The sequence below is a fragment of the Delphinapterus leucas genome, chromosome 9 (assembly GCF_059928025.1).
Source record: "Delphinapterus leucas isolate spDelLeu-1000000601 "Yukka" chromosome 9, BTC_Dleu_Yukka2, whole genome shotgun sequence".
Classification (NCBI taxonomy): domain Eukaryota; kingdom Metazoa; phylum Chordata; class Mammalia; order Artiodactyla; family Monodontidae; genus Delphinapterus; species Delphinapterus leucas.
The window spans coordinates 27,818,138-27,843,227 of record NC_143137.1 but is presented as its reverse complement, the minus strand read 5'-3'; the positions used below and the strand labels follow the sequence as shown (position 1 = coordinate 27,843,227).

The 25,090-nt window shown below is 38.8% G+C and overlaps 1 protein-coding gene across 2 annotated transcripts in view; it reads right to left on the bottom strand.

The window, feature by feature from the left end:
• CADPS2 (calcium dependent secretion activator 2) overlaps positions 1-25,090 on the bottom strand; it is a 497,272-nt gene that overhangs the window by 377,427 nt on the left and 94,755 nt on the right. For both annotated transcript variants that reach the window (XM_022582192.3, XM_022582255.3), the window contains exon 2: positions 16,455-16,568. In XM_022582192.3, the coding sequence (XP_022437900.2) occupies positions 16,455-16,568 (114 nt within the window). The remainder of the gene's footprint in view (positions 1-16,454; positions 16,569-25,090) is intronic.

Below are 25,090 nucleotides of genomic sequence, written 5' to 3'. Positions count from 1 at the left end.
ATACTGTAGCCTAGTAAGTGTTACGTAGCATTACGTCAGAAAATGTATGTACCTTCATTTAAAAATACTTTATTGCTAAAAAATGCTAACCATCGGCTGAGCCTTCAGCAAGTTATAATCTTTTTGCTGATGGAGGGTCTTCCTCAATGTGTTTTCTTTTGCTGCTGACTGATCAGGGTGTTTGTCGCTGACAACTGAGGTCGCTGTGGCCAGTTCTTAAATGAAGTCTGCCACATCAATTGACTCTTTCTCTCAAACGATTTCTCTGGTGCATGCAGTGCTGTTTGATAGCATTTTACCCACAATAGAACTTCTTTAAAAGCTGCAGTCAAAAAAAAAAAAAAAAGAAAGAAAAAGCTGCAGTCAATCCTCTCAAACCTTCCCACTGCTTTCTCAATGAAGTTTATGTAATATTCTAAATTCTTTGTTGTCACTTCAAAAATCTTCACAGCTGCTTCAGCAAGAGTAGGTTCCATCTCAAGAAATACTTTCTTTGCTCATCCCTAAGAAGCAACTCCTCACCAATTAAAGTTTGATTGTGAGACTGCAGCAATTCAATCACATCTTCAGGAATTTTCTGAGCAGTAGGTCTCAACAGTAGGCTTGAAATATTCAGTAAACCATGTTGTAAACAGATGTGCTGTCATCCAGGCTTGGTTGTTCCATTTGTGGAGCACAGGCAGAGTAGATTTAGCATAATTCTTAACGACCCAGGATTTTCAGAATGGTAAATGAACATTAGCTTCAACTGAAAGTCACCAGCTGCATTAGCCCCTAACAAGAGAGCCAGCCTGTTCTTTGAAGCCAGGTATTGACTTCTCCTCTGCAGCTATGAAAGTCCTAGATAGCATCATCTTCTGATTTAAGGCTGTTTTGTCTATACTGAAAATCTGTTGTTTACTGTAGCCACCTTCATTATCTTAGCGAGGTCTTCTGTATCTAGCTAGGCCAATGAATGAATCTGCTGGAGCTGCTACATCAGCACTTGCCGCTTTCAACGTGCACTTTTATGTTATGGAAATGGTTTCTTTCCTTTAACCTCATGAACCAACCTCTGCTAGGTTCAAACTTTTCTTGGGCAACTTCCTCACCTCTTCATTGAATTGAAGAGAGTTAGGGCTTTGTTCTGGATTAGGTTTGGCTTAAGGGGATGTTGTGGGTAGTTTGATCTTCTATCCAGACCACTCAAACTTTCTCCTTATCAGCAGCAAGCCTGTTTTGCTTTCTTATCATTCACAAGAAGGAGTGATTCACTGTAGTAGCACGTTTTATTTCCTTCAAGAACTTTTTCTTTGAATTCACAACTTAGCTAACTGTTTGGTGCAAGAAGCCCAGCTTTTGTCCTACCGTGGCTTTCAACATGCCTCCCTCACTAAGCTTAATCACACCTAGCTTTTGATTTAAAGTGAGAGATGTGCAACTATTCCTTTCACTTGACTATTTAGAGACCACTGCATGGTTACTAATTGACCTCATTTCAATATTGGTGTGTCCCAGGGAACAGGGAGGCCCAAGGAGAGGAAAAAAAGACCAGGAACAGCCAGTAGGTGAAACGGTGAGAACACACACACCATCTTATACAGCCATGACTTGTGGCATCCAAGACAATTACAATAGTAACAAAGATCACTGATCACAGACCACCATAACAAATATAATAATGAAAGTTTGAGATATTACAAGAATTACAAAAACGTGACAGAGACACGAAGTGAGCAACAGATGTTGGAAAAATGGCACTAAAAGACCTGCTCCAAACAGGATTGCCACAAACCTTCAGTTTATAAAAATGTAAATATCTGTAAAGAGCAATAAAGTGAAGCACAATAAAAGGAGGTATGCCTGTATGTAATAGTAAGTGATGACAGCCATCCTCGTCTTACTCCTGATTTTTCAAAATCTTCAAAATCTTCACTCCCCATTAAGTGATATTTTCTGTACATTTCTGATGTTTAAGAAGTTTCTAGAAGTGCTTTATCTTGAACAGATTTGTTCATCCTGAGAAGATACTGAATTTTATTAAATGCCATTTCTGTTACATTAATGTAATCACATGATTTTTCTCTTTCACCTCTTAATGTGGTAGGTGATATTAAGTTTTTCTAATATTGAATCATTCACATACTCATAGGATAAGACATACTTCATCTTGATGTATATCCCTGAAATTTAATATTTTATTAAGGGTTTCTGCATCCATGTAAAATGAGACTGGTCCTTAGTTTTCTATTCTTACATTTTCCCAATTTGGTTATTTGCAAAGATATACTAGCCTCAAATAAGCTTTCTCTTTCTAACTTCTGAGACAGTTCTTACAAATTATCTTTCCTTAAAGGTTTGGTAAAACTATTTGAGCTTAGTCTCTTTTGGTAGATAGTCTTGGATTATCACTTCACTGTCCTAATGGACAACAGTTCAGGTTTTCTATTTCTTCTTGGGTCAGTCTTGTTTTTCAACAAAAGTATCACTTCATTTAAGTTTCATAATCTAATGGCATAACACTGTTCAAAGTAATTTTACGATATTTAAATTATTCTATCTGTAGTTAAATCTCATTTTTATATTCCTAATTGCGTTTATTTGTTCATGTTTTCATCAATCTTGGTAGCATTTGTCTCATTAAGTCTTCTCATGTAACTAATTCTTTAAGTAATTGTTTCTTTATTATTTTAAAATTTCTATTTTATCTTTGTTTTTAGCATGTTTATTTCTTTCCACTCCTCATAAGTTTGTGAATTCCCAGGCTCAGACAGCAATAGTTCAGTTATCTCAGACAATAGTATATTCAGCAAACACTACAGCAAAGACCAAAGAGTGTAAGTTTAAAAAGGTAAACAGCCTTGCTTTTAGCTTTGCCAAATGCTAGTCAGTTCACAGGATTGTTCTGAATCCATGACCTATGAACCTAAACACTCCCATCAAGAGGCTAATTTTGGCACTATGAATTTACCAAGTCTGGGTGGTGGAAGAACCCACCTATACACACAATCTCCTCTGAAATGGCATGCGACTGCGCTTCCTTCCTTCCAAGGATGACCGCCCCTGTTTTCAGGTTTTATGTGAGGTTCTTGATCTCTTCCACCATATACCAAACCTCTTAACCTTACATCTCTCCAGTACTGAACGGCATGGGAGTTCTCTCTAGTGACAGGACACAACTCTTAAGTGAGTGAATGTTATTGGGCTTCCCACTGCTTTTAGTTAGGATTGGTCAGTCCTCACTACCCTTCCTCCTGGAGAAGGTTTCTCCTTCCTGAGCCAAACTGATGGGGGGCGATTTGAGCCTCTGGAAAAGCCACATGAATCCAAGCATGGCTCCTCTATAAGCCACACAGGATTTCTGTTCCTTGCAATTTCAAAGCAACAGATATGGTCCCGCCTACACCTAAAGGATATGAAAAGATTCTCTTCCATACACCTATTCCTAGGAAAATACCGGTGTCATTCCAGGCCTGTGTACCAAGGCTAACTGCATGGCCCACCTGCAGTTCAAACTGAGTTCATGCTCCTTTGAGTAAGGTCTGGGGTGTAGTACTGATCCTACGTTTTAAAAAAGGGCTGCTTTCCCATGGACAACACGAGCTAAAATCATCTGCCATGGTCAAAATTCTCCAGCATATAAGGCTTAAAAATGAACATAATCTGTGAGAAAGAAAGCAAGTTGTACAACTATAAAAACGAAACACAGTGCAAAACTTGAAAGTCAAGTCCCACATGTTCTGCTCTTAGTAAGGTACCATCAAAGCTTAAAGTCTGCCCTGGACCTAACAGAAACATTGACAAAAACATATGATTGTGTTCCCCTAGATTTTACTAAGGGCCACAGTCTTTTACACACAATTCAACATGAAAACCCCTAAGAATTTTCTTTTTCATAAGTTTGCAACAAACTCATTTGGGGGCAAAAACCTGACTTGATATAGTGTGAGTCTATTTATAGTCACTTAGTGCTCAAAGGAAGTAAAATGGAGTTGAGTCTTTACTTGGAATACGAACATACCTTTCACTGTACTACAACAGAAAATAACACTTCAAATGTTGACAATCTCTGTAACACATGTATCATATCTGATTTTCAATACGCCAACAAAATTTGCAGCTAAGGAAACTTTATAACTAATTAAAAGGCAAAACAAAGACTCACTTCGTAGTATAAATAATCTTTCCCAACATTATCTACTCTGTATTATCTAATCTATCCCAATATTCATACTTTTGAATTCAGGGTATGACTGATCCTTATTCTCATATTTGGCGTTACCTATCACTTTTTACCATTTTGCGTTAATTTCCCAAATAGGCTTGTCAGAACCCAATTGCAAAGTTTTCTCCTCTTCTCAGTTTGGTCGCACCAAACAAGCAAGAATGACAGATATGTAGCAGAATGCGTGAAGAGCCTGGCAACTTCAAAAATGTGTAAATTGAAGGTATGAAGGCATAAAAACAGACCATAAATAGTTCTTGTTGACAAGATTTTTTTAAATTTTGAATAAACAATATATTAAATGGAGAAGACCATGTAAATTTTTTTTATAAAAATAAGGTACATTAACATTAAAAAAGCAGAGCCTTTTTCTCCCAATAAACATTGGCTACAAACAGCTTACAGATAATACTGCTTAGATTTCCCACTTGGAAGATATCTTGCAAGTGAAAAGGTAATAACTTTCATATCCAAAAGTTAATAGTAATAAAGAAGTGGCTTAAGATTAGGGAGAGGAAACAACACTCTACTGTAGAAAATCTTACACAACATTTAGCAACTGCAATCTTTCCAACCCTTCCATCTTTTGGCTTAATAGGCCTTAAATTTAAGAATGTACCCTGGAGAGGGCATAATCATTTTCCCCACATAGTAAAATTAGTGGGCAGAAAATACTGAAATACTACTTAATTATCTCAGCACAACATAGTATATCCTGCCTTCTTTACTTTAACAAAAGACATATTTAGAGTTTGCTAAGTAGAAACTTTGTATGTGTAGTTTATGTGACTGTCATTAAGCACTTCAACCATTACCTTTTAATCTGACTACTCAAAGCATTTTATATCATCATTCTCCATTATATTCCTACACAGCTAGAAATTTTTTGACATGGAAAAATCATGGGAGGGAGTAAGTGGAAAAGGAAGGGAGGGGAGGGAGGGGAAAAGAAGGAAGAAGGAGGGAGGGGGGCGTAGAAGGAGAGAGGAGGCTGGGGGACCAGGGAAAGCTACCTAGAGATGTAACCGGGGAGCTCAGTCTCACAAGACAGAGAGGGTTCTCTGGGTAGATAAGGGTGGCAGGAGCCTTTTAAACAGGTCACAGGGTAATGAAAAGCAAGATGTGTACATTATATTCAGGTAATCACATTTGCTCCCCATCACTCACCAGTCAAGTATGTATGAGGAAGTTCGGTGAAATGAGGTGCTATAATAAGTTTGTGTACTTCCAGAATTCATAGGTTGACATCCTAACCCCCCAATGTGAGAGTATCAGAAGGTGAGGTCTTTGGGAGGTGCTTAAGTCATGAGAGTAGAGCCCTCACGAATGGAGTCAGAGCTCTTATAAAAAGAGACTCCATGGAGCTCCAGAGCCCTTCTGCCGTGTCAGGACATGGTGGGACAGTACCTTCTATGAACCAGGAAGTAGGTCCTTGCCAGCCACCACACTGACTCTGCCAGAACCATGATCTTGAACTTCCCGGAATACAGAACTGAGCAATTTCTGTTTCTTATAAGTCACCCAGTGTGATGGTTTGTTAAAAGCAGCCTGAATGGACTAAGACATAAAGGTGTAAGAGCTGGCAAGGAACGGTCACAATACAACACTTAAGGAGACAGCGCTGTGGAGCAGAGAAGCTGACACAGTGACCACGGACTACTTCTCAGAGACCATGTGGGAAGCCAAGAACTCTGTCAGCTGGTCTGGTGTAACAGGGAATGGAAGCAATGAAATGAACCTGTTTCTCAATCACAGGGTAACAATCTAAGGTCACGGCGGACTCTATCCTGCTTTCTCCAATGCTGCTGCATTTCTGTTAAGATCACTGGCCACTTACTATTTCCATAATAAAACTTTTAGGGACTGCTACCTTATGCCATTATAAATGTACACAATTCGGAAGAGCCATGTAAAGGAAAAGCCAAAATATAAATCTATGTTACATAGACTCAACTCCCTTTGCATTCTTGCTAGCCATGGGCAAGTCAGGATTCAAGTGTGCAAGGAGGCAACCTCCAACCACCGGTCACTTCGCAGGGCCCTGAGGGGCCAGCCTGACTGTGCAGAGAGTTCTGCAAAGAGGGGGAGAAGGATGAGGGGAAAGGAGGAAAGGGAAGCAGATGCAAGAAAAGGGACAAGGGGCTGGGAGCGAGAAGGGGCCAGCCTGACTCGTATGTGGAGTTCTACATGGCGGGGAGCAAGCTGCAAGTCCCACGCAGCCCTCCTCTCTGCTCCCTAGCTTGCTAGAACCATCTACCTTCTCTGGCTATCCTGCTAAGGAAAGAAGGCCAGGTGCACATCACGCCTATCATGTGTGAGTGCGCTACAGCTTGAAACAGAGCCAGTTTAAAAAACAAAGGCTACCGGCGCAGGAAGAAAGAGGGAAGGCTGATCTCCTTTCCTCCCAACACACATGGAACAAAAGTTAAGTATGTTTAATATCTTACCTTTTGAAGGACCCATCATATCCACTTGTAATCACTAGCTTAACACCTTCTGTCCATGCTACACTATCAGATGTACACATAATTTTATAAGAAATGAAGGTAAGCTAGGAAGGAAATTAAATTCCTCTGTGACAGAAAGTTTTAGATCACAGAATTTAGTAGTCAAGCTAAAATCTCAATCTCAGCAGTACATAAAGGATTAAATATATTCCAATGGGACAAAAACATCACAAAAGCAGAAAATTATCACTTACTGCTTCATCAAAACATGTAGCATTAAAGGCCACTGGAGAAAGAAAAATTTCTTCCCTACAATTGTTTGTTGTAATTTTAAAAATAGAAGCATGTACAAACCATGTCAAAATGGACAGAGTAGTCCATTTTTGGACTACTATGAACGGTAGTTCAATTTTTAGTTTTTTAAGGAACCTCCATACTATTGTCCATAGCGGCTGTATCAATTTACATTCCCACCAACAGTGCAAGAGGGTTCCCTTTTCTCCACACCCTCTCCAGCATTTGCTGTTTGTAGATTTTTTGATGATGGCCATGCTGACTGGTGTGAGGTGATACCTCATTGTGGTTTTGATTTGCATTTCTCTAATGATTAGTGATGTTGAGCATCTTTTCATGTGTTTGTTGGCAATCTGCATATCTTCTTTGGAGAAATCTCTATTTAGGTCTTCTGCCCATTTTTGGATTGGGTTGTTTGTTTTTTTGATATTGGAAATCTGTAGCACTTTTATTTCCGAATACTTAATTTAAAATGCCATACTTAGAATTTAAGAAAATGTGATGTGAAATAAAGTGGCTAATATCAAAAATAACAAACACAATGTGATCTGCAGAGCTCGATGAAAATTTAAAACCTCACTTCTCATTACTGGTTACTGGATTTCATCTATGAATGTGCTGACATTTTTCATACCCTCCTGACACAGGATGCCAATCCTGGTTTACTTAGCGATCATCAATTCACTATGAAAAAATAGGCCTTTTCCATGGTATTATTTCAAAGTTTAAGAGATTTTGACAGGTCAAACATCCCTTGGAATATGAACAGTAAATCTTTCCATCCCAAAGTAAAGTGCTATCAAGAAACTGACATCAAAATATTTAAATGCAGATCTGCCAGCCCTTCTCCCTCTAGCTTGCGCGCGCACACACACACACACACACACACACACTTGGATGGTGCCTTTTAATTCTAAAAAAGGTAATTTTATAAAACAAATCAAAAAAGCCTTAAAAGTCTCTCAGTTTTCACAAAACAACCATTACACAACTGCACTTATTTTTTAAATAAATATTAAAGGTCAGGATATAACGTCAGGGAAAGAAAGTACGTGAAAGAAAAGGAATGATACCAAACTGATTGCTGGCAGTGGGAAGCCGAGGCAGACATTCCCAACTTCCCTGGAAGAAACTGACAGCTAAGGTCAAGTTTCCTGACGCTCTGGACTAGGAAGATATATAGATTTTTCCCAACATAAATGTGTACAAAAATTCAAACACCATGGCCTGGACATTAGTCCTAGAGTATCTAGTATCATTAGCTATAGTATCAAGCCATGTTTTTTTTTTATTCTTTACATTTTGGAGACGTGAGAGCGTGTAGGGCAAGGAAAAGAAGAAACAGCAATATAAAGAAACAAATTAACTCTCAGAGGCTTGCACAAAGGGAGGGAGCTTTAGAAATCCTCTTCCCCCTTCAACGGGTAGGGAAACAGGCCCACAGCAAACACCTGAGTTACATCAACACACTCTACTCAGAGAGCTACTAATCCAAAAAGGGTCGTAGCTGGAATGAGGAGAGGAGGGAAAGGTATGATGCAAACCACTGGCACGAATAACCTATGAACAAGAAAAGAAAATTCAAAGGAAATAAAACGTGGTGCAGTCTCTGCTTGGAATGAGAATATGTCTTTCATTCTATCAGAACAGGAAATAAATGAGTATCAGAGGTAAGGAAACTTAAAATTGCAAAATGAAAAAAAAGAAAACCCTGAAAATAATTGCAGCATAAAAAGGGGTTAATAGTCATCCTAGTGTATGAAGAACACTTATAAATCAGTATTTAAAAGATGAACATCCAAAATCTGAATGGAAAAATGGACAAAGGGCATGAACAGGTAATTCAGAAAGAAAGAAATATGAATGGCCAGTATGGAAGTGTTGAATTTCGCTAACAGTAAAATAAAAACAAGTGAACCTATCACTTGGCATTTATTTTATGATAATACCAAGTGTGAAGGGAAAAAAAATGACACTCTCATACACTGTTATGGTAGCATAAATTTTAGTACTTTTGAGGACAATTTGGTAATCTGTATTATAAGAGCTTAAACAATGTTTATCTTCCATCATCCAGTAATACCACTTGCAGAAATTTAAAGATGAACCTATTTAAGAATATAAATGATCATCTCAGCACTTATTTTAACAGTTAAGAATGGAGAAAACTTAAGCGTCTGGAACAAGGAAACTGAATAAAATTTAGATACAGGCAGACAATGGTCTATTACACAGCTATTTAAAACCACAATCTTGAAAAATAGTTAATAGTAAAGAATGCTCATGACATATGTAAAAAAATTGAAATAATTCCACTTAATATACACAAAAGAGAAACACCAAACTGTTACAGTTGTCTGTAGGCATTGGAATTATAGGGGATATTTAACTTCCTCTTTAATAATTAATATTTTATTTTTAAAGCAGTTTTCAGATTACAGAAGCTTTTCCTCTTTAATATTTTAAAAATTCTCTAACAGTCATAGTATACTTCTATTAAAGTGTTCTTAAAGTACTATCAAAGTAGAAAACTTCTGAATCCCAGAATGCACTTTAAATAAAAGTATGCAATAAAAGGGCCAAAACTGGAGCTCAATATTTTGAGATGAAAATGAGTAATTTTTCCTTTCGTATGAAACCTGTAAATTCACACTGAAGGCAGTTTTTCTTTATTGAAGGAATTCCCATTTGTATCATTATACAAGTAGAAAATCTGAAAAGCAAGGGGTTTTGGTGGTGATGGTGGGGCAAGATTTATTTTAGTCCTTCTTTGATAATTTTTAAAGATTAAAAACTTCTAACTCTCATCTCATCCATTCTCAGGAACCAGAAGAGAACGTAAACAAATGGAGGTAAGAAGAAAAATACACCTCCTTTCCAAAAAGTTGTGAACAAAGCCAACCCACCAAAAAGGGGAAGAGAGACTCCAACATCCATTTTTTTACACAATAACAGAACGTGAATGTTTGTTACGCTGAAAGCAGCTAGTAAGCAATTATATACCATCTTTGGGAAATCTCCAAAGAAAGGCCATTTTCTTTTCCACATATCTGTTATAAATCACACTGTCATTGGTTGTATTTGGATGAAGTCCACCTGAATTTTGTGAACAGAAGCCAATATCGGATGGGAAGGACGACTTGGAAAGTAACATACTACAATAAACCTATGTTTACCCATCCACAGAATCAGCTGAAGTCTCCTAAATTGAAAAACAGAACAAGCAAAAAAGATATGGCTAGAAAGAAACGACAGATACTTGTAGGACTACTGTCCATTTTATGTCTTCCTCCATACAGTGAGTTACTTTGGGGGGCAGGGGGAGCGTGAAGGGAAAGAAGAAAACTTCAGTGAAAGAAAAAAAAAGATGAAGGTACTGCAGAATCTAACAGCAATTAGCAACCATAAAATTATCAAGAATGTAACTGCTAAACTTTTATTAAGTATCAATAGCTGTGTATTCTATCTACCATTTCTTTCTTCTTTTCCTGTTCTGGTTCTTCTGTATCATCAAGTTTGCCTAGTTAGGTGGTTTAGCACTTGGGTCCATTCTTTTTCCCCTAATTATGCTAACTTTATGAGGAAAAAGACTGATGTAATTTCAAAAACAGATTTCTTGTTTATTATTATTATTTTATAGGCCAATATTTAAACCAAAGTTATCTTGTAAAAGTGGATGAGATAGAAGTAGCATTGTCATATAAAAATGATCTTCACAGTATATTCTTCTACAATATATAACATATTGAATAATATTCACGGTAATAGAACTACCATATGACCCAGCAATCCCACTACTGGGCATATACCCCGAGAAAACCATAATTCAAAAAGAGTCATGTACCAAAATGTTCACTGCAGCTCTATTTACAATAGCCCGGAGATGGAAACAACCTAAGTGCCCATCATCGGATGAATGGATAAAGAAGATGTGGCACATATATACAATGGAATATTACTCAGCCATAAAAAGAAACGAAATTGAGCTATTTGTAATGAAGTGGATAGACCTAGAGTCTGTCATACAGAGTGAAGTAAGTCAGAAAGAGAAAGACAAATACCGTATGCTAACACATATATATGGAATTTAAGGGGAAAAAAATGTCATGAAGAACCTAGGGGTAAGACAGGAATAAAGACACAGACCTACTGGAGAACGGACTTGAGGATATGGGGAGGGGGAAGGGTGAGCTGTGACAAAGCGAGAGAGAGGTATGGACATATATACACTACCAAACGTAAGGCAGATAGCTAGTGGGAAGCAGCCGCATAGCACAGGGAGATCAGCTCGGTGCTTTGTGACCGCCTGGAGGGGTGGGATAGGGAGGGTGGGAGGGAGGGAGATGCAAGAGGGAAGAGATATGGGAACATATGTATATGTATAACTGATTCACTTTGTTATAAAGCAGAAACTAACACACCACTGTAAAGCAACTGTACTCCAATAAAGATGTTAAAATAAATAAATAAAAAATAAAAAAATATTCACGGTAAATATTTAATACTGACATAGATATAGATATACAAAGGCATATGAACAAACACCCAAGAAGGCACCACATTTTAAAAACCCAGAAAGATTCAATCCTGTCACGATCTAGTTGAAAGAAATTATATACTTTTTAAAATAATGAACGTGGGCTTCCCTGGTGGCGCAGTGGTTGAGAGTCCGCCTGCCGATGCAGGGGACACTGGTTCGTGCCCCGGTCCATGAAGATCCCACATGCCGCAGAGCGTCTGGGCCCGTGAGCCGTGGCCGTTGAGCCTGCGCGTCCGGAGCCTGTGCTCCGCAACGGGAGAGGCCACAACAGTGAGAGGGCCACATACCGCAAAAAAAATAAATAAATAAAAATAAAATAAAATAAAATAATGAACGTACTTTGAAGAAATGCTTTTGGTCAAATACTGTGGAGAAAAAGAAATATATTGAGTAGCACACCAAGATCCCAGGTATTAAAGAGAGGTAAAGTAAACCAAATATCCAAAGGTACAACCAGTTTAAGAAGAGACAGATAGGGACTTCCCTGCTGGTCCAGTAGTTAAGATCGCAAGCTTTCAATGCAGGGGGTGCGGTTTCGATCTCTGCTCGGGGAACTAAGATCCCACATGCCACACGGCCAAAAAAATAGTAACAAAGTTTAGCTTAAAAAAAAAGACGGATAATTCTTAATTGTCTATATAAAACAGACATACAACCAAGATGGAAAAGACTATTCATAAAATCACTGAAGGAGTACCATTTATGAAGCTAGAAAAATTAATAACAAACAGACTTTGGAGAACTTGTAAGCCCTAAGTATAAAGATATGTTTTCAATTTAATTGGTGATACAGGTTTACTAGGGTTTTTCACATATATGGATATATTCACACACACATATACTGCCATGATTAGAAATGTCCATCACAGCTAAAGGCTACCAAAAATCTAATATATTAGAAAATCGCTACTGATAGATTAACTGTTGAAAACAGCTGTATACAGGAAACAACATGTAACATCCCTGAAAAGGGAGACCTTGAAATACATAAGCCAAAAAAGATCATAAAATCATAGAATACTAGGTTAGAAAGAACATAAAGCCCAACTGTGCTTCTGAAGCATCTGCCGTCTTTGAGGAACCACAAAGCCATGAAATTGAGATCATAATGGAAAGAAATTCCATGGCACTATTGAAGTGATACTTTAATTTAAAAATTATGGAGAAAAAAACCCAAATATACAACATAATATACAATATAAGTGCTCCAATACTCATCCACTTAGTCAACAAGCTTTTGTTGAAAGCATTTGTGTGCCGCAAAATACTTGCTACATTTGTGGAATAAGATGATAACCAGGGCAGAAATGGTTCCTTCAGGGAACATACATTCAAGAAGTCATTAAGATCTAGGTCGACATGTTTCTCAAAACACAGACTGAACCAAAGTCATCCCCAGGTGCAAGTTCAAAATTCAGATGCTCCATCCCAAGGAATTATGATTCAGTAGGTGTTGGGTAGAACCCAAGATCTGTTTTTAATAAGCTTTAGTGGAAAGAGTGAGGTTTTGGCTCTGCTATTAGCTATGCAGCTTTGGGCACTAGTCACTGAACTTTGTCTCTAAGATGGGAATAATTCTGTTTAAAAGGTTTATTCTGAAGAATAAAAACATTTTCGAAGTGTTTTGCACAGTACGTGGCACAGGTGTATTCAAATGACACCGTGAAAGTCAGAAAATCTGGATTCACACTGAACTCAGATGCTTACCAAATATACAACAGTGGACAAGTCATTGAAACCTCTGTGAGCTTCAGTTTCTATTTATGGAATTTGTGGGTAGTAATATTTTCACTGTTTAGCATAAAGATACTGGAAGAAGAAAAAATAGATATTGTTGGTAAGCTGTAAGAAGTGCCACAGAGGTAATTATAGTAGAGGCTACCAGCAGGTTTTTAAAATTTTATTGAAGTATAGTTGATTTACAATGTTTTGTTTAATTTCTGCTGTAAAGTGACTCAGTTATACATACATCCTTTTCATATTCTTTCCCATTATGGTCTATCACAGGATATTGAATATATAGCTCTCTGTGCTATACAGTAGGACCTTGTTGTTTATCCATTCTATATATAATGGTTTGCAGCTGCTAATCCCAAACTCCCAGTCCTTCCCTCCAACCACCTGCCCTTTAGCAGTGACAAGTCTGTTCTCTATGTCTGTCTGTTTTTGTTTCGTAGATATGTTCATTTATGTCATAGTTTAGATTCCACATATAAGTGATTATCATATGGTATTTGTCTTTCTCTTTCTGACTTACTTCACTTGAGACTACCAGCATTGTTAGTCATAGCAAAGTATACTAAAATATAATCCTTAAAAAAGAGGGTAAAGACTTTAAATTGAGAAGCAATTTTTTTACCTTATTTTTCCAACAAAATTTACTTATCAAGAGTTGGAGTACTGAATGTGTGCCACCTAGGAAATGGTAACTCCCCAAATGTAAATCAGGAATATAGACTCCATAGACATTAATATAAATCTTAACCCCTTTGAGAACTTCACAAAGACAAGTTAGCTACAGTCTCACAAGCCAACAATTGTTGGAAATACTACCCAAAGAATAGAAAACCCTGGATCACCTAGCCCAATACTTAAACATTACTACCCACCAATTAGATAATAGAAATAGAAACACTGGAGCTCACAGAAGTTCAATGACTTGTCTGTTATGTGTTTGGTAAGCATCTGAGTTCAATGTGAAGCCACATTTCCTGACTTTCTAATAGGCCGCAGTCGTTTCCCAGCTGCCATTTTGAACACTCTTCAGTACTTACATCTCTTTCTGTAACAATCCCAGCAAGCGATCATCTAATTCCATTGGTCAGCAATCTACCAGTTGTAAGCGAATCACCTGGAAAGCTTTTAAAGATATAGATTCTGAAATTCTGATTCAGTAAGCCCAGGGCAGAGCTCTGGGACCCCTCTGTGCAAAATGCTTCCCAAGTGATTGTGAAGTGAGCAGGAATCTGGCCGCCAGTGATGCTGCACTCTCCAGTCCACTCTGTATCTGGGCGGTACAACCAAACTCCAATAGTATTAGGTTGAAATCTCCCCCACTTCAGTTTCCATGTTAATTCTAGTTTTACCCTTGGGGCCACACACAACACAAGCCTAATATGTCTTTAGGCCCTTCAAGTGATCTATATTATGATATGTTTCAAACCTGTTATCACTAAACTTACCCACATCTTTTCATTTGTAGTTTGTACCCAGAAAAGCACACCATCCTCGTTTAGAAACCAAATGGTGATACTCCTTTATTACAGGAAAAATATTCTCATTAACACAGCTTAAGTGTGCCTTTTACGAAACTGACAACATATTATGCTTACTTCTTTGTAATACCCTTACGAAAAACACTTACTTCGGAATATATTTATTTTGGAGTAATTTTAGGTTTACACAAAAGTGGCACATGTAGTACAAAGAGCCCCCATGCCCCCCTCACCCGGTTTCTTTTCCTAATGTTAACATGTACAATACCACAGTACTGAACCAAAACTGAGTTTGCTTAATTACATCTTTTTACACAAATTACTTAACCCATTTCTTTCCTCCTGAACACAAACGCTTGGCTTTTCTTTTACTACATGATGCAAGTATAGGCCCTTACATTTCATCTATTAAGATTCAAGGCAAGATTTCATCTTGCAAGACTTTGACTCAAAGACTCAAGCTTTGGATACCCTATACTTGTTAAGATATTCTGAGTTGGGCTTCCCTGGTGGCGCAGTGGTTAAGAATCCGCCTGCCAATGCAGGGGACACAGGTTCGAGCCCTGGTCTGGGAAGATCCCACATGCTGCAGAGCAACTAAGCCCACGAGCCACAACTACTGAAGCCCGCGCACCTAGAGCCCGTGCTCCACAACAAGTGAAGCCACTGCAATGAGAAGCCCATGCACCGCAACAAAGAGTAGCCCCCGCTTGCCGCAACTAGAGAAAGCCCTCACACAGCAACAAAGACCCAACACAGCCAAAAATAAATAAATAAATTTAAAAAAAAAAGATATTGAGTCAAGGTTCAGTTAGACAGCATCCACTATTGCCACTAGATTCTTGCCACACACACACATCTGGTGAGTGAGACTTCTATACTTTTATCTTGTTTGACAGGCCTAGGCTCGGGATAACATACACCTCCCTCGGGTTGCATTAAGCCACTTCTGATACATACACACCATCAATTAATTACTAACCCAACCAAGTATCTGTATATCCAGTTACTTTGTTACTCTTGCAAAGATATTTCCCTGCCTCAGAAAACTTCAGACACACTGCATCTCTACATTTTTAATTTGTACTAGTCTAATACACCTTTGTATGTTGTTCTTCAGCTGAGAGATGTAGACTATCTTCACAGTGGAAGGAATCCATGCACCAAATGACTCTAAAAGTCCTCAGGAAAAAAGGGAACTCTCTTAACATCTACTGGCCACTCACTGAAGCGGTTAATGACACTGTGTGAAAACTGGTGCCCATAGGAAGTCCACAGAGAATTCCTGATGACTCACAAACTAAAATCAGAAGAGAGAGAAAGGTGGTATTGTAGTAGTATCTCCCCGGGAAGAAAAGAATTCAATTTATCCTCATGAAATGAGTTCCTGGCCTTAAATATTATAAAGTTTAGTGAACAGAATGGCACAAGATAGCAATTTACTATTGAAATCCTGATTAAAAAGGATAAACTAGACATGTGGACCCAGAGATAGCTACACTCAGCTATATCAATCACTGCCAGGAGATTTTTCTAAACAGCTTACTTCTCCCTCAAAGGATGTGAATAACTTCCAATTCTGTTTATCTCTCAAAGCCAGGCTGTGGAATCCGTTTTTAAATTGCAAACTAGAACTGACAATGCTTTCAAGGAAGGTGGCAAACTCACAGCCATCCTATCACACCACTGAGCTTCTTAAAATGGGAAAGCCATTAAAAATGTCTTTTAAAAGGCATCAGACTCTTCAAACTTACCTCATAGTAACTCCGAACTGCATTGCAAAACGCTTCATCGGCTACAATCTGGGTTTCCCCATTGAGGAAGGCCTGGAACCGTTCTTTCAGTAACTGTAATTGCTGCTTGTTAAGCTGCAAGAAAAAAGAGGGAATCAGATCAAAAACCAGCCAATCCATGAAACATAATGACTTTTAAAAGTTACATTTGCTACTTGTGTCTAAGATTTGATACCTAGAATTAACTTATGGGTCATTTTAAAAATGTAAGTCACTGCCCCACATACTCTGCGATACCAGATATTGCGATGGAATCCAAATTTCTGCCCCAAACAGAATTCCCGTGATTACTACACTCTAATCCCACTGTAGAGAGAAGAAAAAAAAAAAAAAAAATCTAAAATTCGAATGAGAAACTAACTGGCAGCTGCCCTGAATAGAGAGAGCAGAAGGGACAAGTGCTCTTGGAGGTGAACGGCCGACCATCAGCTTTGGACAGAAGGTGACAGGAAAGACAGAGGGACCCAGAGAAAGAATCCTCTGGAAAAGACATCTGTCGTATGCCAAAAGCCTGGATTCCATGAGTAAACACACCTCAGTGCCTGAGCTGAGATAAAGGAATGATAAGGAGGCGAACAGAGAGGCGATGCGGGGGGCAGTGAGTGCATCTGTAGGCAGGCTAGGGGAAGGCCGTGACGCAGGGAGTGGAGTGGAAGTTCACAACCAGATTTGGTCACCCTGGGTCTACCCATCACAGTTACAGAGGGTGGGTTAGACACGAACCATGACTTCCTAACCATGTCCTCTAGTTATCAACTACAAGAGGAGGCAGCTACTTCATTTGTAGGGCTCACTACAAAACGAGAAAGAGAAGCTCCTTGTTGAAAAAATTAAGGTCAATACAGCAGCAAAAGAGCATGAAACCTAGCATGGGACCCTTCTAAGCAGGAGCCCCATGTGGCTGCACAGGCTCATCCCCACGAAGCCAGCACCGACTACAGAGGCATCCACTTCACTAGAGGCAGGGTGCGTTAGGTCAAGCAGAAGCATTTTTTTTTAATGCTTAACTGGAGACAGAGTATATAGTCTTGCAGATAAAACAACAAATCCTGAGATATATGAGGAACAGAAGGAGTGATCTTTCCATTTCAGTCATCCTCATCAGACTGTTAAAGAACTCAGCCCAGTTCTGGATTCTACAGAGAGATGTGAAGCATTTGGAAACATGCTGAGGATAAAATGATTCAAGGATTAGAAAGACTAAACAAACTGGCATGATTTGGCTTCCAAAAGAAGGCCGATGTGAAGTAAGTTTAAAACTCTTCAAAAGGCTTACTAAAATGCCATTCAAATATGAGACAAGCTCTTTCAAAACACGGGTTTTATTTAGGAGTCTAATAAACAAGACAGGCTGTAAAGAAACTGCTGCTGGTAAGTAACAGACTGATAAAGAAGTGTCCTATTGTGCCGCAGTGTAAAAAAAAAAAAAAACCCCTTGCCCCAGCAGTGGAGAGAGGAGACCATTCCGTTTCTTTAGTAAGGTTACCTTCTTCATTTTAGGGAAAGCTAAACCAAGCTGAAAAGCAGGAATGTCACCACTATATTACACTCTCCATTTCTATAATATGAACAGAATGAAGGCAGGAACTTTTTGTATATGTGTACTAGCAAGGCAAATTAAGCCCATGCCTTTAGCTCTAAACGTGGTTCACAAAAGGGACCAGATGAAAGTAGGACAGCAACTGCTGAGAATGAAATGGCTGAGAGCACTCTAGTTGCCAAGCCCTGGGAACCGCCAAGAAGGGCTTCAACTTGCAAACCAACTGTCCAGGTAAAATAATGGAAATGGAAATGTACACGGGGGAATGACAATGACCTGGAGGGGACCTTAATGATCATTTGTCCCAACTCCCTCATTTGATAAATAAAGTAAATATTGTTCAAAAACTACAACCTAGGGATATCTTGCTTCAATTTTCAGAGGCATTTTGTTCTTTAAGAACTAAATCTTTTCAATTTCTAGTTTGCCAGTGTTTAAGTTCAGCCACTGTGGCAGTGAGTTATGTTTTGGTGATTATGGTGTAGAAAATTCAAGCATATGAATCAAGAGAAGGAGATGTGCACAAACCATCTTCTTGGAAACTCTAACAATGGTGGTGTAGTTCACAAAACATGCCAGAGGCACCTGGCTAAGTATCAGGCTTCAACTTTTTTACGAATAAAAATTACTGCAGTTACATTTAAGACATAAAATGACAGCCATATCATAACGATATACAAACAGTCAATAAATGGATACTCTATTAGTACAGAGAAAAGGTCTACAATTCTACATAAAAGAGATAGGAAGGAAAAAAGGCAATTTAAAATCTAGCAGTGGGAAAGCAGTCAGAAAGAATTTCCTAAAAGCTATTGGCATTATCAAAATAAACTATGCTATACATCAACAGATAGAGACCAATGTAATAGACCCATGAAATAGATCCAAATACGACCAGAACTGTACTATAAAATACCTTTATTCCACCTCAGATCAGTAGTAAAAGATGGTTTCTTCAATCAATGATGTTAGAATAACTGGGTAGCCATGGAGAAAAATATTAAGTTGGACCATAACACATGGTTACAGCCCAAATGAATGAAAACTTCTAATGTAAAAAAAGACCAACCCGTAAAGGTATTAGAAGAAATGGGAGAATTCCTTTAAACACAGGCATGAGAAAGATCTTTTTAAGCATGAATCAACATCTACAGGTCATAAATTTAGCTGCCTAAACATTAAAAATAAATTTAGTATTGTAGTAATCCTTTTGCAATATGTGTATCAAATCATCACATTATACTCCTTAAACTTATACAATGTTATGTCAAATATATCCTTTTTTAAATAAATAAATAAATAAATTTAGCATGGCAAAACATACCATAAATAAAATCATTGGAAAAAAAGACTTACCAGGAAAAAAAAAAAACAACTTGCAACTCATACCCTAAAGAGCTAGTTTTCAAACCTATAGATCCTAGAAATTGGCAAGAGTCTAACCTATAAGCCAACAGAAAGACAGGCAACATGCATGTACTCAGAGAAATGACTCAAGCTATGAAAACATGCCTAACTTACTTTACATTTTTCTTTTCCAAATGAAGTCTACCTGAAAGCAGAAGGCTACTGGGAAGATGGTGGAGCAGGAAGCACCAGCAATCTGTCTCCCAGGGGCTTCCCTGGTGGCGCAGTGGTTGAGAGTCTGCCTGCCAATGCAGGGGACACGGGTTCGAGCCCTGGTCTGGGAGGATCCCACATGCCGCAGAGCAACTGGGCCCGTGAGCCACAACTACTGAGCCTGCGCGTCTGGAGCCTGTGCTCCACAACCAGAGCGGCCTCGACAGTGAGAGGCCCGCACACCGCAATGAAGAGTGGCCCCCGCTTGCCGCAACTAGAGAAAGCCCTCGCACAGAAATGAAGACCCAACACAGCCAAAAATAAATAAATAAAATTTTAAAAAAGAAATCTGTCTCCCACCCTAGACAACAGCTGCATCCGCAGTATGTATCTGATGTAAATATTCTGGAACTCTGGAGTATACTTAAAGTCTTGCAACATGAAAGGCGAGGCTTGACTGGAAACTACAGTTAACTCTGATCAATTTCAGCTCTGCACAGTAGCACTTCCCACCCCTCAAGCCCCACATTAGCAAAAAAACAAAACAAAAAAGTGCCGACCACCTAACTTTTCATAAATAAAGGAGTAAATAATACTACATCCAAACAGTGGTAATACTATTAGCTTTATAAAAAAGTATGACAAAGTTCTCTTATGTACTGATGTGAAAATATCCTCAAAATATCCTGGGGAAGGAAACAGTATAGAACAGTATTTAAAATAAGCCACCACTTCCATAGAAAAGGGACAAAAATCAGAACATGTATTTGCTTCCATATACAGACAAACTATGGAAGAAGGATGGCCTTGGACACTGGACAGATGGAAAATAAGGATGAAAAAGGTCTTTCAACCTATATCACTTTATTCATTTTAAGTTTTAAATCACAGGACCCTTCTTACATACTCAAATTTTAATTTACATTTAAATTAAGCTTTAGGGCTTCCCTGGTGGTACAGTGGTTGAGAGTCCACCTGCCGATGCAGGGGATACAGGTTCGTGCCCCGGTCCGGGAAGATCCCACATGCAGCGGAGTGGCTGGGTCCATGAGCCATGGCCGCTGAGCCTGCGCGTCCGGAGCCTGTGCTCCGCAGCGGGGGAGGCCACAACAGTGAGAGGCCCGTGTACCGCAAAAAAAAAAAAAAAGAAATTAAGCTTTAAGAGCCACTTTACACATTTTTAAACTCAGAACAATTATGACTCATTGCAGATAGCTTAAATCTGATCATCCTGCAGAAAGACTGAACAAACCAATTGACTTTTTTAAATTTCTCCTTTCAGGTATAAGATTTGAACTTGACTGTATATTCACCCACCTTTTTTTTTTTTTTTTAACATTTCAAGGTTGAGGATTTCAAAGAAACAGGAAGAGTCAGAAAAGAACCATAATAATCATGCTACTCAACATTCTAATCAATGCATTAATCTTTGCAAAATCCATACCAAGTGATCTCTCGGTCTCCATTTGAGCCTACTGAAACTAAAATACACAGAGACATACACACCCTACCTTTATACCTTGCAATGAAGCCTACTTTAATTTTAGACAACTATGAAGGATTGAAACCTGCTTCCTTATGCCTTGCATAAATCCTAGTTCTATACTACCTAAGACCAAACAAACTAAATGTTACTTTGCTTCTCCAACATAGCAATTCAGGAAGTTGGAGACAAGTACTAGATTATTTGAGTCTTCTCTTTTCTAGAATAAACTTTACCAGTTCCCCCAGCATCCTAAGAGTACTCTCCAGTTTGCCCATAAATAAAGCATTACATAGTTAAATAAAACTTATTTACATAAAACTAAATATAAGAAAGTACTTTGAAAGCTATAACATCATGAAACTCATTACAACAGCCATGTCCCTTCCAAAATATACTCAACGGACTGACGATGATTCTCCTAGGATCACGTGGCCAACACAGAGACAAGTGGGAGGGCCACTTCTCACATTCTAAGTACTCTATGTCTATTAATTCAAACGAAAAACAAATTAACTCTTCTTGGCAGTCACATCAACTGACTCACATCGTGCTTATGATCAACAAAAATTCTAAAACATTCTTACATGTGCTTCATTGAGCCATGTTTCCATCCTGGCTAGATTTATTTGGTCCATTGTTCCAGTTGATTCAGTTTTTTCTTTAGAATTCTGATTCCTTCACCCTGTGACCAAAGAACCCTCCAAGTTTTGTTATACCACTAACATAATAATGTGCTATCCATATTCTTCATCATCCAGATCATTATAAAAATAATCATCAATTCAGGGTTAAGCAAGAGGGAAACCTGTCATATGCATACCTCCTGTCTGACACAACCAATTAACATTTTCGAGGGCAGCTGGTTTTATTAGTCAGCCTATATATTAGTTTTGCCCATATACTGTCTTCACCCTAGTATATTTACTAATGAATGAATAAAATATTTTTCAGAAGTAAAAAAACTGACCACCAGAAATTATCTAATGGGAATTTTAAGAAGAGCTTTTTATATGAAACCAAATTGCAAAAACTTAACTGGAACATAAATATCCTTGCAAACATCTAAATACAACCAAGAGATTTACCTTATAAAAAGAACACTTCAATTACTGACAGTAAAAGCTAAGTTTCATAAATCTTGGCTGGCAGTGATACTTTATCCATAATAATAGTGGCCTCAGAAAAAATACTTAATTTCTTGAGTTCAGAGATGTCTTATGCAACCTAGAGTGTTTTTTGTTTTGGGGCGTTTTTTTTTGTCCCTGTTCAAATTATATCCTAGCCTTTCCATTCTAAGTCATGATCAGCTGAAGCCTTATGCCTGGATCTTGACTGCAGCAGGAGACCACCCATTATGCTACTCAGGAACCTGGCAACCACTGCTGTGCAGAGCCTACCTGGCCCTGCAGCCCCGTCATGAGTCTGAACACTCATGGTGGGGCTGCATGACCTCCTGGTAAGTGAAGGAGGCCAAGGTCAGACTCTATAGCACAGTGGCAGATGACCAGTGGGTAGGTACCTCCTCTGGGAGGGTGGGTGTCGGTGTGGGCACAAACCTTAAAGAAAGTAGAAAGACAAGCACTTCTCAAGGAGGTAAAAGGATTTATTCCAGGCACAGATGGTCTCTGAAATGCACAAAGGCATAGCTTTAACACCCGTTAATGAGATATAACAAAAGACATTAGCAGGAAAAGACTATAGGATAGGTATTGTTTTCTTTTTCCCTTCCTATGGACACTCTACCAGAAAGATCTGCATAAAACCACTGAGGCAAAATCATCAGAGCCTTTCTGAAACAGACCTCCCCAAACGGTGTCGGAACAGAACAACAAAGAGCCTCTGGCCCATTTCACACGTTATAATACCCTGAGGGAGTCACTGCTATTAACAATTTCCTACCCAAATAATTTCTCACTCTCTTCTACAGCTGCAGACACTTGGGACAGTGAATATGCCCATCTAAGACTACAAATACCAGCCTCACTTGACAGTGGACATGGCCAAGTGACTAAGTTAAAGCCAACAAGATGTAGGCAAAAGTATACGTGACTTGCAGAAAACCATAAACGGTAGCTGAAGCAAGCACTTTTTGCCTCCTTCTCTTTCCTCTTTTCCCACTGGCTGGAATTTGATGTGCTAGCTGGCAATGTGAGCTTGCCCATGAAGATGGTGAAGCAACAAATAAGAGCCTGAGACTCTCCCAAATGTGAAGCAGCCATCACAACCCTGGATTGCCACCTCCCAACTTGCTTTATGTGAGAGAGAGATAAACATCTATAGGTACAGATCACTCTTGGGGGCGGGGGGAGTGGGGCTTGGGTGCACTGGTCGTATGTCACTGAACCAGATCCTAACTGATAGAAATCCCAATGAGATACCCCGTCAGGGAGAAAATGCCACAGCACTACCATCCCTGGCTAGTAGGTTTATCTCAATTTACTCTACAACAAAATCTTCTTTCCATATATTATCTTGTATGAAAAACTCCTCATCCAGTGAACTTGCCCCAATGAACAGTGAACACCAGATTCTAAGGGCCTGAGGTAGACTAAAAATAAAGTTAGTTTGACAGACTGAGTTCTACTGTCCCACAGTATTGAAAAGGGGAAATTTTAGAAAGCCCCAGATTTGCAAATACTGCTTTAACATATTTTATAATAAAAGGTATACTAAATGATGAGCACAGAGCAGAAAAATCCCATTGCACTGTGAACAAATGGGTCCCAGGCTAGGCTTGCCCAGCTGCTAAGTATGACTTCTATCCACACTCTCACTGACCTCCTAGTTGAAGTCAAGCCTCAGCAAAATTACAAGTCACTACAGGGGACTGGCTTGGGGGAGGGGAGCTGCTGGTGAACACTGAAACTAGGGAAGTTAAATCCATGATTCTATGAATTTCCTTGCTGCATTGTACTGAGCACACTTCACGCACGTCTCATTAAATCTCCCTAAATCTTCTAGAAAGTTCATCCTCATTTCACAAATGAGGAAGTTAAGCATCTCACCTAACTTCACATCTAGGAAGTGACAAGGGCAGAATCTCAACCAGTATCCCGATCTAAAGCATATATTCTTTCCAACCTCCATATTATTCTGTTTCCCTCACAGCCACGCTTTTTTTTTCAATAAGGGGTATGTAATTCCTGCATGTATTTGCTTATTTAACTCCTCCCACTACAATAAAACTAACTTTAGGATAAGAACTTCATTGTACCTCACAGCAATAATCCCATACTAAAATAGAGCCTCAAACCACTACAATGGATGAGAAAACAGTATATGATGGATATCTTTACTCATTTCATTATTTAATAAGGTTATATATGACTAACAGGGCATTAGAGTGAGTAAGAGCACAGGCTCTGGTTTAAGACTACTGTCTGTATCCAGGATCCCCCACAATATGTAGGGTCTTCCACAGGTCATTAACCTCAAGTTGTTCACCGAGACAACAAGGAGAGTAATAATGCACATTTAGTAGGGTTGTTGTCAGAAACACATGGTGGGGACTTCCCTGGCAGTCCAATAGTTGAGATTTCACCTTCCACTGCAAGGGGTGAGGGTTTGATGCCTGGCTGGGGAGCTAAGATCCCACATGCCTCTGGGCCAAAAAAAACAAAACACAGAAGCAATACTGTAACTAATTCAACAGACTTTAAAAATGGTCCACATAAAAAAAAAAAGTCTTAAAAAGAAACACATGATGATGTTATTTCAACAACTTAAAGAAGCACCAGACAAAGCTGAATCTTAACATGGATGCAGGCACAAGCCTCTCAGATAGCTTCATCCATCAAAGGGCAGAGAGCAGAAGCAAGAGCTACAATCCTGCAGCCTGTGGAACAAAAACCACATTCACAGAAACACAGACAAAAGGAAAAGGCAGAGGGCTATGTACCAGATGAAGGAACAAGATAAAACCCCAGAAAAACAACTAAATGAAATGGAGATAGTCAACCTTCCAGAAAAAGAATTCAGAATAATGATAGTGAAGATGATCCAGGAGCTTGG